The following is a 15,299-nucleotide window of genomic DNA, read 5'->3' on the forward strand; positions in this document are numbered from 1 at the left end:
AACAAGGCCTGATGTTTAATTTTATGCATTAAACTGTCTGGACCACACCTGATACTATACTTGTTCAAATTGTTTTCTTTTTCTGAATGTTCTTATGTCTGTTCCTCTCATTCCCAGATATGGGCAGAACCAGTTGGAGTCCCTCAACCCAGGTGAGAGTCAGAGTTCTGGTATTCAGGTGGGAAGGAGTCGGCAAGTGACAAACAGACACGAACACAAGAGAGTACTGAATCTGACTGTAATTCCTCAAAGCAAACACCAGGATTATATAGTCATTACAGAAGAAAACAGGGAAGTTAGGTAATACATCAGCCAAGATACATTGAAGTCATCCAAAGAATAATGACTCTGTATAGAAAACAGAGAAATGCATACATAAAAACTAGCAGGAACCAGGCAGTGTTTGCAACTGAGATAAAAATAACCAGCCCTATCAAAAGTCAGCTATTCTTAGGAGCCAGTTGCATGGGCTTCCTACCCTAGCCATAATTCCAGTCTATTGTGTAACCCACCACCAGGGATCCCTTAGTAAACACCCAATTATGCTATGCCTCTGGGGCATAAAACATGCATAAGGGGGGATCTGTTCTGGCTAACTTTTTCATGAATCATACAATACTATTGTTCTTCCTTAAACCACAACACACCTTCTTCCTGGACCATTATAAATTCCTGCATATGGGAGTGACTCAGCTGTTCTTCTAAGATTTTACTCTATTTCATTCTATTATGAAATGTAGTGTGCCATACATGACTGCAATGAGAATTCTAAGCTTACTTTGTTGAACTTACCCTGAAATTTCTAACTCTATCCAGTAAACTGCAATGCCTGATTTCTTTCACTATCTCTCTATCAAAACTTGAGACATTTCGTCTGAATAAGTAACATTCTTATGAAATTCAAAGTTGAGGGTTGGCTCAACGCTTAACTAGGATGTTGGAACACGGGTAGAGACCAGGAAAATGTCAAATCTACCTTGGTTATTTGTCAAATATTCCTTGGGGACTCCTATAATAAACAATACTGAAAGAAATCCCTTTACCAACTATCTCAAGGGAAAATCTAGACCACATCCATGTTAAGGCATACCAAGGACCAGTTTCAGTGAAACTTGTTGCCTCAGGACTCTGGCCATGTTTTTGGACTTGTCACTGAGACTCCACTGGAGTGGGTGTGGCAATTCCCCATCAAGGGATCTAGTTCTGAAAAGACCTGATTCTCGCCACTTCAGTGAAGTCACTACCTAAATGAAAGAGTATGCCAGTCCAATCAACACAAGTTAGACCAGACTCTGAAGGGGGAGTGAGGATAATTATAGGAAAGACAGAAAGAAGACTCAAAGACAAACATTAGAATGGGGAAGGATGCAGGGGAATAGCATATCAGCCTCAAGTTTATGTATTTATTTATTTGTCTCCTTATATTCCTCAGTACCATGGGAAACAAAGTCACAAGGTATCAGAAACAATGGCTGATGTACACACAGGATATCAGTACCCATCCAGAGGCTTCCCTGTTCCTTCCACCGAGATTCATAGAATGTTCATCCCCTTGCCTTGAGCCTCAAGTGAATTTCCTCTTATTGTGACATGAGTCAGTAGGCCAGAAAATCTGCCAGTAGATGCTGACCTGCCTTGACTCTGCCTGGCAGGCAGAAGCAAACAAAATGGCTCCCAATAAAACAGCACCAAGAACTCTCCTTTTCACTGTTCATTCTTTTGAACATGACATCTTACAAGACATGAAGACAGAGGAAGTAAGCTACTCCAAGATTCCAGTAATCATAGGAATGTCTACAATATAATTTTGAAATAATAAAGCTAACTATTTTATAAATAAGATCACACTGTTTTAAAATAATATTTTCTGGATATGATGGGGGCTTGACAATAGTTATGATTGTTGGCACAAAATACACACTATCAAGCCAGTCAACATCCAGTGTGGAGAGGCAGTGAGCTCATGAGACCCCACCCCTAGCTGAAGAACTACTAGCATTTGATATGTGGTCACTGGGAGCGTGTGTTTTCTATGGGGGTGTGCTTCATGATAAATTGTTCATGGTCTGATAGATGGTGTCTAATGCCCAGGGACATGAGGCCAGCATTAATTTATTCAGAGTATGAGGAAAGAGGAAGTGGTGGAGGAAGAGAAGAAGACATGAAGTTTGTAGGGGTATTGCAGGATGTCTTAGAGGAGCTGCGGCGGGTACATTCTAAATACATTATATTCATTAATGCACTAATAAGGGTCCTTGGGTCTCTTTACCTATATGGCCCATTATCAATGTTAACAGTACATTCCTTTACATCTTACTTGTAAATATGTATATGTATAACCTGGGGATATGTAATGGAAATACCAGGAGTCCTTGGGGGTCAGAAAAGGAAGTGAGTTCCCTTGGAGTTAGATTTACCGTTCCTTGTTACCTGCCCCAGGAACTGAGCTACCCAGGATGAACATTGTGCACTCTTGACAACTGAGCCATCTCTGAGCTGTCCACCTCCCTTGTGCCCCATAGATTCTCTTATACTCTATATTATCATATGTTTCTTAATACAGTTTCCCAGTTACTTTGCAAATAAATAAATGTGATGTAAATGTGGCATGCATAAATTGTATTGCCTGCCTGTGGAAATAATATTTTGATATATTGGTTTACATAAAATGTGTTATTTAAATTATTTTTAAAAAAGCAAAGCCACAAAGGAAAACATCATTAAGCCACAAAAGTTATACTTCCTGGTACTCAAGTCTTGGTCTGCGGTGGCTTTTGCCATTTCTAGAAGCAGAGACTTCATCATGCAGTGGTGAGTTTTAACTTATTGTGACTATCTAAAAATGTAAATTCCCTTTCCCAGCACTCTTCATTAAATGTGTAAGATTGAAAAAGTCATGGAATGCAGGCATCACTTCAACTTTTGACTCCAACTTATTCTCTCTAGATGAAGCCAGTAGACCAAGGTTTTTACTAATCTTCCAGAGGGCATTTCATTTGTGTTCTTGTATGTTTGCATGGAATAGTAGCATTTCTAATAATAATCGCACAGTTTTATGGTGTTTTGACTTTACTTTTAAGATATATTTTAGCTCAATTTAGATCATTATACAGATAGCTTGACTGTTATTTGTTTCTTGACTATATAGTACTCCAAGATCAAGTCATACTAAAATTCATTGCCAATCTAAAAAGTGATGTTTAAGTAGATTCCAGGATTATCACGATTATGATATCAATGACTTTTCCTCTTGCTGAGATGAAATACCCTCACAAAACCAACTTAAGAAAGGATTTGTTGTGGTCCATGAATCATGATAATACATTCTGTCAAGGCTGGATAATGCATTCTGAGAGAAGTCGAGGCTGGCTTGTTGTATTGCATCCACAGTCAGGAAGCCACAAGTGGTAGGAAGATTGCTTTCATCTTTCTACTGTGTCTTCAGTCCACAGGAATGGTCCCGTCCACACATAGGATGGGTTCCCTACTGTATTAATCTGAGATACTCCCCCACAAGCAAACTTGGGCTACATATTCCTCAAAGGAGTATGGAAAGCCTTGTCTCATAGCTGACTCTATATGCAGTCAACAGTAATGGCATGTAATGACTAATTGCATATCTTCTATTGGACTCATTTAAAAAAAAATGTGTCCTCTAAAGGCAAGCATTGTCTGTACAGCCATGCATGAGCTGTTCTGTTCATGTGTGCAGGACACAGCCACCCTCAAATCAGCACTTTTATATTTAACCTTCGCTGAGTGAAAATAGAAAACAGGCAGCTTTGAAATAAAACAATGCTTATGTCACAGTCTATCATTTCCTTAAAAGTGAAGGATTGTGTGTTAACAATGCAACCATGATAAGGGAACTAAAAACCCCTGCACAAAATGCTTTTTCGATAAGTTCCAGAATGGGACCAATGTTTTCTTTCTTATCCTTGATGTTATGTTCCAGTCTCTCTATCTCTGCATTTATTTCTTCAGCTTTGTTCGTAAATCCTTCCTCAAGGAAAGCCTTTTGATCCTAAAACAGTGAACATAACAAAGAAGTAAATATTGTTAAGTCCCAACATTGTACGACTATTACTTTCAAAACTTTAGCAAGCAGACCTTAGTGTATTCCTAAAAACTTTCCCTTACCATGAAGAAGATGCACCGAAGATAGACCTACACATTATGATAAAGCAGGGTTGAAACTTTACTAGTCTTGATCCACCATGTTTGTTTCAGTTGCGACACTAGCAGAGCTGTGAAGATGTGCTTATGTTCATGCTCAAAAAATGCCACTGGCCTGGTTGCACAGAATTCAATCCACAAAGACTCTGTGACAACTATATCATGCAGACAGCGGCAACTCATTGGATGATTAAGAAGTTGATTACCATTTCACTTTCAGCTTGACAATGGGAATACCTCCGATGTCATGTGCTTCTTCAAGGAGGCTCTCTACCCTAGGGACAGTTACAGAACCTGTAGAAGCTGCTGGTTCACTGCCTGGACATTTCCTTCAGTCTTACAATAGCATAGATCATTTTGGGGAGGTTGGGGTGGGTAGGGCAGGGTTGGGGGCACTCAGGTGCCTGATGATCTGGACAATGCAGACAGACCAGTTTCTGGCATTATTACACTGCCTGTTTGTGACGTTAGTTTAGTGAAACCTAAAAAGATCATTTTTAAATATTCCAAGTCTGTAAGTCAAACCACTGTAGTCAATAAAACCCTGAAGGAACAACAGGAAACCTAATATCTAAAGAGTCTACATAAAGAGCAAAATTCAAAGACTATATAACACACGGGGTGGGGGCTCCTTAGCAATAATATATCACGACTGTGTTCATCCCATGACCTGGCTGGTGTACAAGAACTAACAGGAGGATGAGGGGCTCTACCTTCAGTTGCTTCTCCAGCATCATATCATGGTCTTTGATGTCCTGCTCTCTCTCCTGCATCAGCTTTCTCCTCAGTTGCTCTAGGTTTTCCTTGTTCCTTTTCTCTTGAGCCTCCATATACTCCTGCTGCTCCTTCTGCTTCTGTCTTAGTAGCTCCTGCTCCTTCTCGGCTACCTCCTTTTGGGCACGCTCCTCTGCCCCAGGAAGAATCAGGAGAAATAAAATTGATGATTCAAATAAAATATCAACATTCCAGAACCCAGAGAGCAATTCAATAATCTGTAAGAAGCATAGGAACCAGACTCCCCTTGGCCCACACCTGGAGAGCATGATTCTGAGCGTTATGGAGAAGACCCTGCCCATGTGACTGACACACACCGAGAACTGCCTGTTGCTTCCAAGTTTGCATCCTCAGAAAGATAGTAAGCTACTGATCTTGGCATGGATTTATTGTGGCTTCTATCAGAAAGCCATGGTAGGAATCTGACCTCTCCTGGGAGCCAAGAGACATGTTCCTGTACCTGCAATGGCCTTCTCCCCAGCAGTGAGGGCTCTATCTGCCTGCAGGATGGAACTCTCAATGATGTACTGTGACTGGAGAAAGTTTTGGAAGACTTCACATGCCTGTAGGACCAAGAGGGAACAAAGAATCCTAATAAATCCTGAGAGAGTGAGGACCCATGAGACTCAACAGAGTCCTCACTGTGCCTCATTGTTAAATGCCACAGTGAAGCCTGCACATGGCTCAAGCTCTTCAGTGGCAGTGGATACTTCCTGCTCTGTGGCTCCCTCCAGTAACCTCTGCTAGAGACACCTGCCTCCACTCAGATGCAGCCTGCCACAGTCATGTGCAGTTCTGCATGCTGCAAATTAGGATGTCTTCAGATATTGTATCCCAGTGTAAAGTGCTGCATGCTTAGGTGAAAGCCATTTCCTTCTGCTCTTGCTTAGTGTATTTATAGGGAAGTCACTTTATCTGCCTGGGCCTTGTGGTACAGATGTGTGACTGACCACAGTAGTGGGAGCATAGCTCAGAGCACTTAAATAACTAAAGAAAGGTCTAAAGAATGTACTCATAATAGTATCACTGGCAATAACAGAGTAATATTTCAGCTCTGTTATTACACTTACTACTCCATAGGTAGACCATCCTGACAGAGTTATAAAGTCATCACTCAGAATGCTTTGTTAGGATTTTTCTAAGAATTCATACTAAAAAGGAGCCATTTTGCACCAAGCATAATCAAGGTAAAGCACTTGCTTTGTATTGCAAAACTCTGCTTTGGTCACCAACACCAACATAAAGCTAAAGGTGTCAGGCTATCTTCATATTTTCTTATTTCACTGAAGCAGTGTTGTATGTTCATGTTTTATGACATGTCCTTCCGTCTACACTAAGCTCCAATGCTCCCTGCTCCTCACCTTCATCATGTCCCCTGATCATCTTCACCTCATTACTGTGCTCCCTACTCCTCACCATGACTCCATTCCTGTGCTCCTGCTCCTAATCTTCATCCCTTTGCTGTGTTCCCTGCTCCTCAACTTCTCCCTGTCCTGTGCTCCCTGCTCCTCACCTTCACCCCTTTCCTGGGAACCTGCCAGTAGTCACGTTCAATCTTCTTCCTCATGTCCGTGTAAATCCTGTGTCCCCCAGGAACAGAGAATGTTGAGATATTGTCCATAAAATCCTTTGAAAGTCGATCCAGTTCTTCCTGGCAGTATTTATTCGATGCCTCTTCATTCTTCAACCAGAAAAAAGCTATCTTCTCACTGATTATTTCCTACAAGTGAAGTGTACAGAGATCTGACACAATTGAAGGAATACAAGGTATTAAATTCCAAGAAAGTTCATAGAAGAGCCAACCTATTAACACACTCCAGTGTTACAAGACCTCAAGGTAATTTGAAGTGGTAAAACCTGAACTTGGATGCTAAAAAAATAATCTGTGGAAGACCGCATGAAGTGTTTTTGAGGTTCCTGGTCCTTAAGAGCTTCTGTAATGGGATGGGGCTGCATCCTACCATCTCTGGTTCCTTCTGGGTGTCACATCCTGGAAGTCTATCTCCAATGACACAATTATATAACAAGAAGCAAGGGAAGAACAGTGGGCTGTAATGAGACTCCTGTGAGAAACAATGTCTTAGGAACACAAAAATATAGCAGATTCAAAGATACACTATAGATGTCCTGGGCAGGATCACAATTCACAAACATTAACTGGGTAAAGGGCGCAGGACACTATATACTCATTATTCCATCTGTTAGACATTAATAAACTGTAATTTTGTGAAGTAAACATGCAATCATTCATAACTATATTCATCATGATACTCTGAAGCACATATCTTTGAATAAGAAATACACCTAGGGCCAATGAAGGCTCATCAATTCTACCATCTTGAAAGGATAGCGCCATGACAGTTAATGCCATCAACAGATTACCACCAGTTTCTTCAGGAATTGCTGATTTTCATCCTTGAAGGAATGCTCCATGAAGACAGCCATGGCTTCCTTCTCGCAGGCAGCATGCACATCCAGCAACTCCTGGAGAGTGTCTGTGGGAAGCCTCAGTCGCTGGGCCATCTGCTCACTGTAGTGGTCGGCTGCCTTCTGCACAGCTACTGAGTTCTCACGCCGGGCCACACTTGTCATAGCATCATCCAGACAAGGCACTGCTCCACTGTTGATGGCATCCACGTAAGTTGTCACCAGAGTACCCAGTCCTTTGTGAACCAGGAGATACAAGGGATAAATGAAAAGTTATAATGAATGGGAACCACACAACTACACTTGTACTCTCATAAACACGCACACACATGCGCACACACACACACACACACACATGTATGCATACACACACATGTATCCATACACACACATGTATGCATACACACACATGTATGCATACAAACACATGCACACCAACAATCTTCTTCAGCAAGTTATCAGTTTCTTTTTCCTATTGTCACTTTCTTAATTTTTTCAGTTCAGAATGTTAAAAAAATTTAATATACATCTTCACCTAATAAGTTCAACTGTATATGAAAATATAATTTTGCAATTAAAACTTTGAAGGAGAACAAATGTATGAACCATCAAGGAAAGGTGAATTACATTATTTCTGTGGCTAATTCTAAAAAGTATAGGTTTGTTTAAATACTAGTATTTATATTAGAACTATTTAAATTTCCAAATTAGATTTCATATGTATCATTGCAAAATGAAACATACAAGACATTCCTTATGAAAACAGAAGGTATTAGCTTCAGTGGTTTAAACAATAATTCTATACTAGATTAAGGAACTTTTCACTGGTGATTTGATTATCAGTAGAGAATTTGATACAGGTATGTTACAGCTGTAGACAGAAGTGATGTGGTTATTCTTTTTTTAATAACTTTTTTTGTTTGGTTGGTTGTTTTTTTGTTTGTTTGGTTGGTTGGTTGGTTTTTTTTTTTTTTTTTTTTTGGTCTTTTGGTTTTCGAGACAGGGTTTCTCTGTTTAGCCCTGGCTGTCCTGGAACTCACTTTGTAGACCAGGCTGGCCTCGAACTCAGAAATCCGCCTGCCTCTGCCTTTTAAGTGCTGAGATTAAAGGTGTGTGCCACCACGCCCGGCTAAGGATTTCTAACCTACAGTTATAACATATACATTTTAGAGTTGGGTTACATGTATAGTACCATTGTGTATATAATTTAAAAACAAACATGCTAATAAGTTCAACATATTGTACTTTATAGAGAAGTAGAGAAGTTTGATTTAAAAATGAAAAAAAAAAAAGCAAACTCACTATTCCCGGTGACCTTAATTCCCTCTCTGAGGGTCTTGATCTTGGCATAAGTGAAGACATAAGAAACAAAAGCCTTTGTTCCTTCCCGGAACTTAAGATCCAGTTGGTCTTCTGAGATAGTCTCAAGTTTTTGTAAGAGTTCTCTGTCATGAGTTGGCCGGTCAAAGACAAAACACTTCCGGTTAGGAAAGAAACATCTGATGCATTCCCTGGCTGAATTGGATGCTTGCACTCTGGGATTGTAACCTGGTGTTGGAGAAAACACAAAACAACTGGAGTCTTAGCACAGAGAACAGATGAAGGAGGCCCTGGTCTATGTGAAAAGTTCTGTACTTACAGACTCTTTACCATATCCTGCAATATTTCTTTGCCTGTCAAAAGTATAACAAGATTGTACTTGGTAGAAGTCTGATGAAATATTTAAGGAGTTATGTGACTTCAGTAGAGAAGCATATGGCAGAAATCCACAGACCTGAACATGGCTTTAAGCATACTGTAGCTGTGGTGTCCTGTTGACTGAACAACAAGAGGCTAAAGGTGATTTCTGTTCTAATCACTCCTTGTAGAAAAAGAGTTGTGGGACAAAAACAAAAAACAAACAAACAAACAAAAGCAAAAAAATACAGACACAAATAAAGAGTAATCAATTATTAAAAATAGCAACATTGGCAAATCTAAGATAATTCCATGGTGACTGAAGGAGAACTATCTTGAGTCTAAATAGAACTCATTTTTGTCAACGTCAACTATACACTCATAGAAATTAAAAGTGGAGACGGAAGGAAGGGCTATGGACACATGTAGGTTACATAAGTCTAGAGAGCTAATGAGTAACATTAAGACAGAACTTCATGAAACTGTGTATGTATGTGTTGTGTATGTGTGTGTTGTGTATGTGTGTGTTGTGTATGTATGCATGTCTGCTTATGTGTGGGTGCATGTGGAAACAGTCATTCTCCACCTTACTGGAAAAGGGTCTCTCAGGTGAAGTGGAACTCTCTAATACAGCCAGTCTGGCTACCCATCATGCTCCGGAGCTCTCCTGTGTCCTCAGCCTGTACACTGGATTGAAGGTAGATTATCATACCTGCCTAGCGTTGAAGTACTTCTGGAGATCTCACCTCCAGTCCTCACACTTGGGTGACAGTGCTTTAAGCAACAAATCACCTCCTGGCCCATATATTTGGGATATTTCCTGAAACAATTTTAGTTGTTTATGGAAAGTTAGCAATGTGAGGTGCTTGATGGACCATCTCTTCTTCTGAGTAACCATTGCCTTAGTACCTACATGTGTTCTATAATATTCAGTTACAAAGTTAAATTTCAACAAGAAAGTATTTTCTGAAATGATTTACAATGCTGTTAACCTTTTCATCAAAAATTATGAGACTCGCCACAAGTTTGAGGCTACCTTGTTCTACATAGTGTATTCCAAGCTAGCAAAGTCTACACTGTGAGATCTTGTCTTCCAAAACTGAAAGAAAAAGAGGAAGGAAAGAAGGAAGAAAAGAAGGAAGGGAGGAAGAAAGGAAGGAAAGAAGAGAAAGCTAGTAGGTTGTGGGACACATCTTTAATCCTGATACATAGGAGGCAGAATCAAGAGATATGCTGTGATCTCTAGGCCAGTCCATCTGGTCTATAGAGCATTTACCAACCAGCTAGGGCAACACAGTGATACCCTGTTTAAAACTAAACACTAGTTGAAGATCATATGTGAATTGTAAGATTGTGCTACTCCAGAAATGCTCCCAAATTAATAACTGCACTGGATTCATGGACTGCTTTCTACCAACTATATGTCCAATGTTCTAGAGAAAGCAGACAGAAAATGAGAGCAGTGAGCATTCCAGAAGTGATGTGACTCACAAGGCTCCATCAGCTTCAGACTCAGGCTGACAATGCCCATGCAAATAGTTTCCAGATCATGAATGGAACTGATCCTGACACATGAATTAAACTGGGTAGCTATGACAGTCAAATAAACTCAGGAAAAATGATACTGACTATGGAGAAGACATAACCTGAGAAGGCAACTGTCGCAGCTGCTTTTGGAGACAACACAATCAAGGCAGCATTAAAAACCTATGTTCCCCCATAAGGAGAATGATGTATATCTCTGAAATATATTTTAAAGTGGGCTACATACAATGACTTCATGAATAATAATTAGGACGACAACCATTTTTTTTTTTTATAATTTTTTTTATTAGGTATTTAGCTCATTTACATTTCCAATGCTATACCAAAAGTCCCCCTTACCCACCCACCCCCACTCCCCTACCCACCCACTCCCCCCCTTTGGCCCTGGCGTTCCCCTGTACCGGGGCACACAAAGTCTGCGTGTCCAATGGGCCTCTCTTTCCAGTGATGGCCGACTAGGCCATCTTTTGATACATATGCAGCTAGAGTCAAGAGCTCAGGGGTACTGGTTAGTTCATAATGTTGTTCCACCTATAGGGTTGAAGATCCCTTTAGCTCCTTGGGTACTTTCTCTAGCTCCTCCATTGGGAGCCCTGTGATCCATCCATTAGCTGACTGTGAGCATCCACTTCTGTGTTTGCTAGGCCCCGGCATAGTCTCACAAGAGACAGCTACATCTGGGTCCTTTCAGTAAAATCTTGCTAGTGTATGCAATGGTGTCAGCATTTGGAAGCTGATTATGGGGTGGATCCCTGGATATGGCAGTCTCTACATGGTCCATCCTTTCATCTCAGCTCCATACTTTGTTTCTGTAACTCCTTCCATGGGTGTTTTGTTCCCACTTCTAAGGAGGGGCATAGTGTCCACACTTCAGTCTTCATTTTTCTTGAGTTTCATGTGTTTAGGAAATTGTATCTTATATCGTGGGTATCCTAGGTTTTGGGCTAGTATCCACTTATCAGTGAGTACATATTGTGTGAGTTCCTTTGTGATTGTGTTACCTCACTCAGGATGATGCTCTCCAGGTCCATCCATTTGGCTAGGAATTTCATAAATTCATTCTTTTTAATAGCTGAGTAGTACTCCATTGTGTAGATGTACCACATTTTCTGTATCCATTCCTCTGTTGAGGGGCATCTGGGTTCTTTCCAGTTTCTGGCTATTATAAATAAGGCTGCTATGAACATAGTGGAGCATGTGTCCTTCTTACCAGTTGGGGCTTCTTCTGGATATATGCCCAGGAGAGGTATTGCTGGATCCTCTGGTAGTACTATGTCCAATTTTCTGAGGAACCGCCAGACTGATTTCCAGAGTGGTTGTACAAGCCTGCAATCCCACCAACAATGGAGGAGTGTTCCTCTTTCTCCACATCCTCGCCAGCATCTGCTGTCACCTGAATTTTTGATCTTAGCCATTCTCACTGGTGTGAGGTGGAATCTCAGGGTTGTTTTGATTTGCATTTCCCTGATGATTAAGGATGTTGAACATTTTTTCAGGTGCTTCTCTGCCATTCGGTATTCCTCAGGTGAGAATTCTTTGTTCAGTTCTGAGCCCCTTTTTTTAAGGGGGTTATTTGATTTTCTGAGGTCCACCTTCTTGAGTTCTTTATATATGTTGGATATTAGTCCCCTATCTGATTTAGGATAGGTAAAGATCCTTTCCCAGTCTGTTGGTGGTCTTTTTGTCTTATAGACAGTGTCTTTTGCCTTGCAGAAACTTTGGAGTTTCATTAGGTCCCATTTGTCAATTCTCGATCTTACAGCACAAGCCATTGCTGTTCTGTTCAGGAATTTTTCCCCTGTGCCCATATCTTCAAGGCTTTTCCCCACTTTCTCCTCTATAAGTTTCAGTGTCTCTGGTTTTATGTGAAGTTCCTTGATCCACTTAGATTTGACCTTAGTACAAGGAGATAAGTATGGATCGATTCGCATTCTTCTACATGATAACAACCAGTTGTGCCAGCACCAATTGTTGAAAATGCTGTCTTTCTTCCACTGGATGGTTTTGGCTCCCTTGTCGAAGATCAAGTGACCATAGGTGTGTGGGTTCATTTCTGGGTCTTCAATTCTATTCCATTGGTCCACTTGTCTGTCTCTATACCAGTACCATGCAGTTTTTATCACAATTGCTCTGTAGTAAAGCTTTAGGTCAGGCATGGTGATTCCACCAGAGGTTCTTTTATCCTTGAGAAGAGTTTTTGCTATCCTCGGTTTTTTGTTATTCCAGATGAATTTGCAAATTGCTCCTTCTAATTCGTTGAAGAATTGAGTTGGAATTTTAATGGGGATTGCATTGAATCTGTAGATTGCTTTTGGCAAGATAGCCATTTTTACAATGTTGGTCCTGCCAATCCATGAGCATGGGAGATCTTTCCATCTTCTGAGATCTTCTTTAATTTCTTTCTTCAGGGACTTGAAGTTTTTATCATACAGATCTTTCACTTCCTTCGTTAGAGTCACGCCGAGATATTTTATATTATTTGTGGCTATTGAGAAGGGTGTTGTTTCCCTAATTTCTTTCTCAGCCTGTTTATTCTTTGTGTAGAGAAAGGCCATTGACTTGTTTGAGTTAATTTTATATCCAGCTACTTCACCGAAGCTGTTTATCAGGTTTAGGAGTTCTCTGTTGGAATTTTTAGGGTCACTTATATATACTATCATATCATCTGCAAAAAGTGATATTTTGACTTCCTCTTTTCCAATTTGTATCCCCTTGATCTCCTTTTGTTGTCGAATTGCTCTGGCTAATACTTCAAGTACTATGTTGAAAAGGTAGGGAGAAAGTGGGCAGCCTTGTCTAGTCCCTGATTTTAGTGGGATTGCTTCCAGCTTCTCTCCATTTACTTTGATGTTGGCTACTGGTTTGTTGTAGATTGCTTTTATCATGTTTAGGTATTGGCCTTGAATTCCTGATCTTTCCAGAACTTTTATCATGAATGGGTGTTGGATCTTGTCAAATGCTTTTTCTGCATCTAACGAGATGATCATGTGGTTTTTGTCTTTGAGTTTGTTTATATAATGGATTACATTGATGGATTTTCGTATATTAAACCATCCCTGCATCCCTGGAATAAAACCTACTTGGTCAGGATGGATGATTGCTTTAATGTGTTCTTGGATTCGGTTAGCGAGAATTTTATTAAGGATTTTTGCATCGATGTTCATAAGAGAAATTGGTCTGAAGTTCTCTATCTTTGTTGGATCTTTCTGTGGTTTAGGTATCAGAGTAATAGTGGCTTCATAAAATGAGTTGGGTAGAATACCTTCTACTTCTATCTTGTGAAAAAGTTTGTGCAGAACTGGAGTTAGATCTTCTTTGAAGGTCTGATAGAACTCTGCACTAAACCCGTCTGGTCCAGGGCTTTTTTTGGCTGGGAGACTATTAATAACTGCTTCTATTTCTTTAGGGGATATGGGACTGTTTAGAAGGTCAACTTGATCCTGATTCAACTTTGGTACCTGGTATCTGTCCAGAAATTTGTCCATTTCGTTCAGGTTTTCCAGTTTTGTTGAGTATAGCCTTTTGTAGAAGGATCTGATGGTGTTTTGGATTTCTTCAGGATCTGTTGTTATGTCTCCCTTTTCATTTCTGATTTTGTTAATTAGGATTTTGTCCCTGTGCCCTTTAGTGAGTCTAGCTAAGGGTTTATCTATCTTGTTGATTTTCTCAAAGAACCAACTCCTCGTTTGGTTAATTCTTTGAATAGTTCTTCTTGTTTCCACTTGGTTGATTTCACCCCTGAGTTTGATTATTTCCTGCCGTCTACTCCTCTTGGGTGAATTTGCTTCCTTTTTTTCTAGAGCTTTTAGATGTGTTGTCAAGCTGCTAGTATGTGCTCTCTCCCGTTTTTTCTTGAAGGCACTCATAGCTATGAGTTTCCCTCTTAGAAATGCTTTCATTGTGTCCCAAAGGTTTGGGTACGTTGTGGTTTCATTTTCATTAAACTCTAAAAAGTCTTTAATTTCTTTCTTTATTCCTTCCTTGACCAAGGTATCATTGAGAAGAGTGTTGTTCAGTTTCCATGTGAATGTTGGCTTTCTGTTATTTATTTTGTTATTGAAGATCAGCCTTAGTGCATGGTGATCTGATAGGATACATGGGACAATTTCAATATTTTTGAATCTGTTGAGGCCTGATTTGTGACCTATTATGTGGTCAATTTTGGAGAAGGTACCATGAGGTGCTGAGAAGAAGGTATATCCTTTTGTTTTAGGATAAAATGTTCTGTAGATATCTGTCAGATCCATTTGTTTCATCACTTCTGTTAGTTTCAGTGTGTCCCTGTTTAGTTTCTGTTTCCATGATCTGTCCATTGGTGAAAGTGGTGTGTTGAAGTCTCCCACTATTATTGTGTGAGGCGCAATGTGTGCTTTGAGCTTTACTAAAGTTTCTTTAGTGAATGTGGCTGCTCTTGTATTTGGAGCATAGATATTCAGAATTGAGAGTTCCTCTTGGAGGATTTTACCTTTGATGAGAATGAAGTGTCCCTCCTTGTCTTTTTTGATGACTTTGGGTTGGAAGTCAATCTTATCAGATATTAGGATGGCTACTCCTGCTTGTTTCTTCATACCATTTGCTTGGAAAATTGTTTTCCAGCCTTTCATTCTGAGGTAGTGTCTATCTTTTTCTCTGAGATGAGTTTCCTGTAAGCAGCAAAATGTTGGGTCTTGTTTGTGTAGCCAGTTTGTTAGTCTATGTCT

General features: G+C 40.1%; 1 protein-coding gene across 5 annotated transcripts in view; it reads right to left on the reverse strand.

The window, feature by feature from the left end:
- Positions 1 to 223: 223 nt before the first annotated feature.
- Gbp9 (guanylate-binding protein 9) overlaps positions 224 to 15,299 on the reverse strand; it is a 33,894-nt gene continuing 18,818 nt past the window's right edge. For 2 of the 5 annotated variants that reach the window (XM_006534925.4, XM_006534924.3), the window contains 6 exons: positions 8,680 to 8,925; positions 7,333 to 7,613; positions 6,464 to 6,670; positions 5,411 to 5,513; positions 4,890 to 5,083; positions 1,390 to 4,024 (listed from right to left, as the gene is read on the reverse strand). In XM_006534925.4, the coding sequence (XP_006534988.1) occupies positions 3,815 to 4,024; positions 4,890 to 5,083; positions 5,411 to 5,513; positions 6,464 to 6,670; positions 7,333 to 7,613; positions 8,680 to 8,925 (1,241 nt within the window). In that variant the 3' untranslated portion in view covers positions 1,390 to 3,814. Of the gene's footprint in view, positions 4,025 to 4,889; positions 5,084 to 5,410; positions 5,514 to 6,463; positions 6,671 to 7,332; positions 7,614 to 8,679; positions 8,926 to 15,299 lie in introns of all 5 variants that reach the window. The other 3 variants (NM_172777.4, XR_003955638.1, NR_153378.1) reach the window with 3 other exon arrangements.

The sequence above is a fragment of the Mus musculus genome, chromosome 5 (genome assembly GCF_000001635.26).
Source record: "Mus musculus strain C57BL/6J chromosome 5, GRCm38.p6 C57BL/6J".
Taxonomy (NCBI): Eukaryota; Metazoa; Chordata; class Mammalia; order Rodentia; family Muridae; genus Mus; species Mus musculus.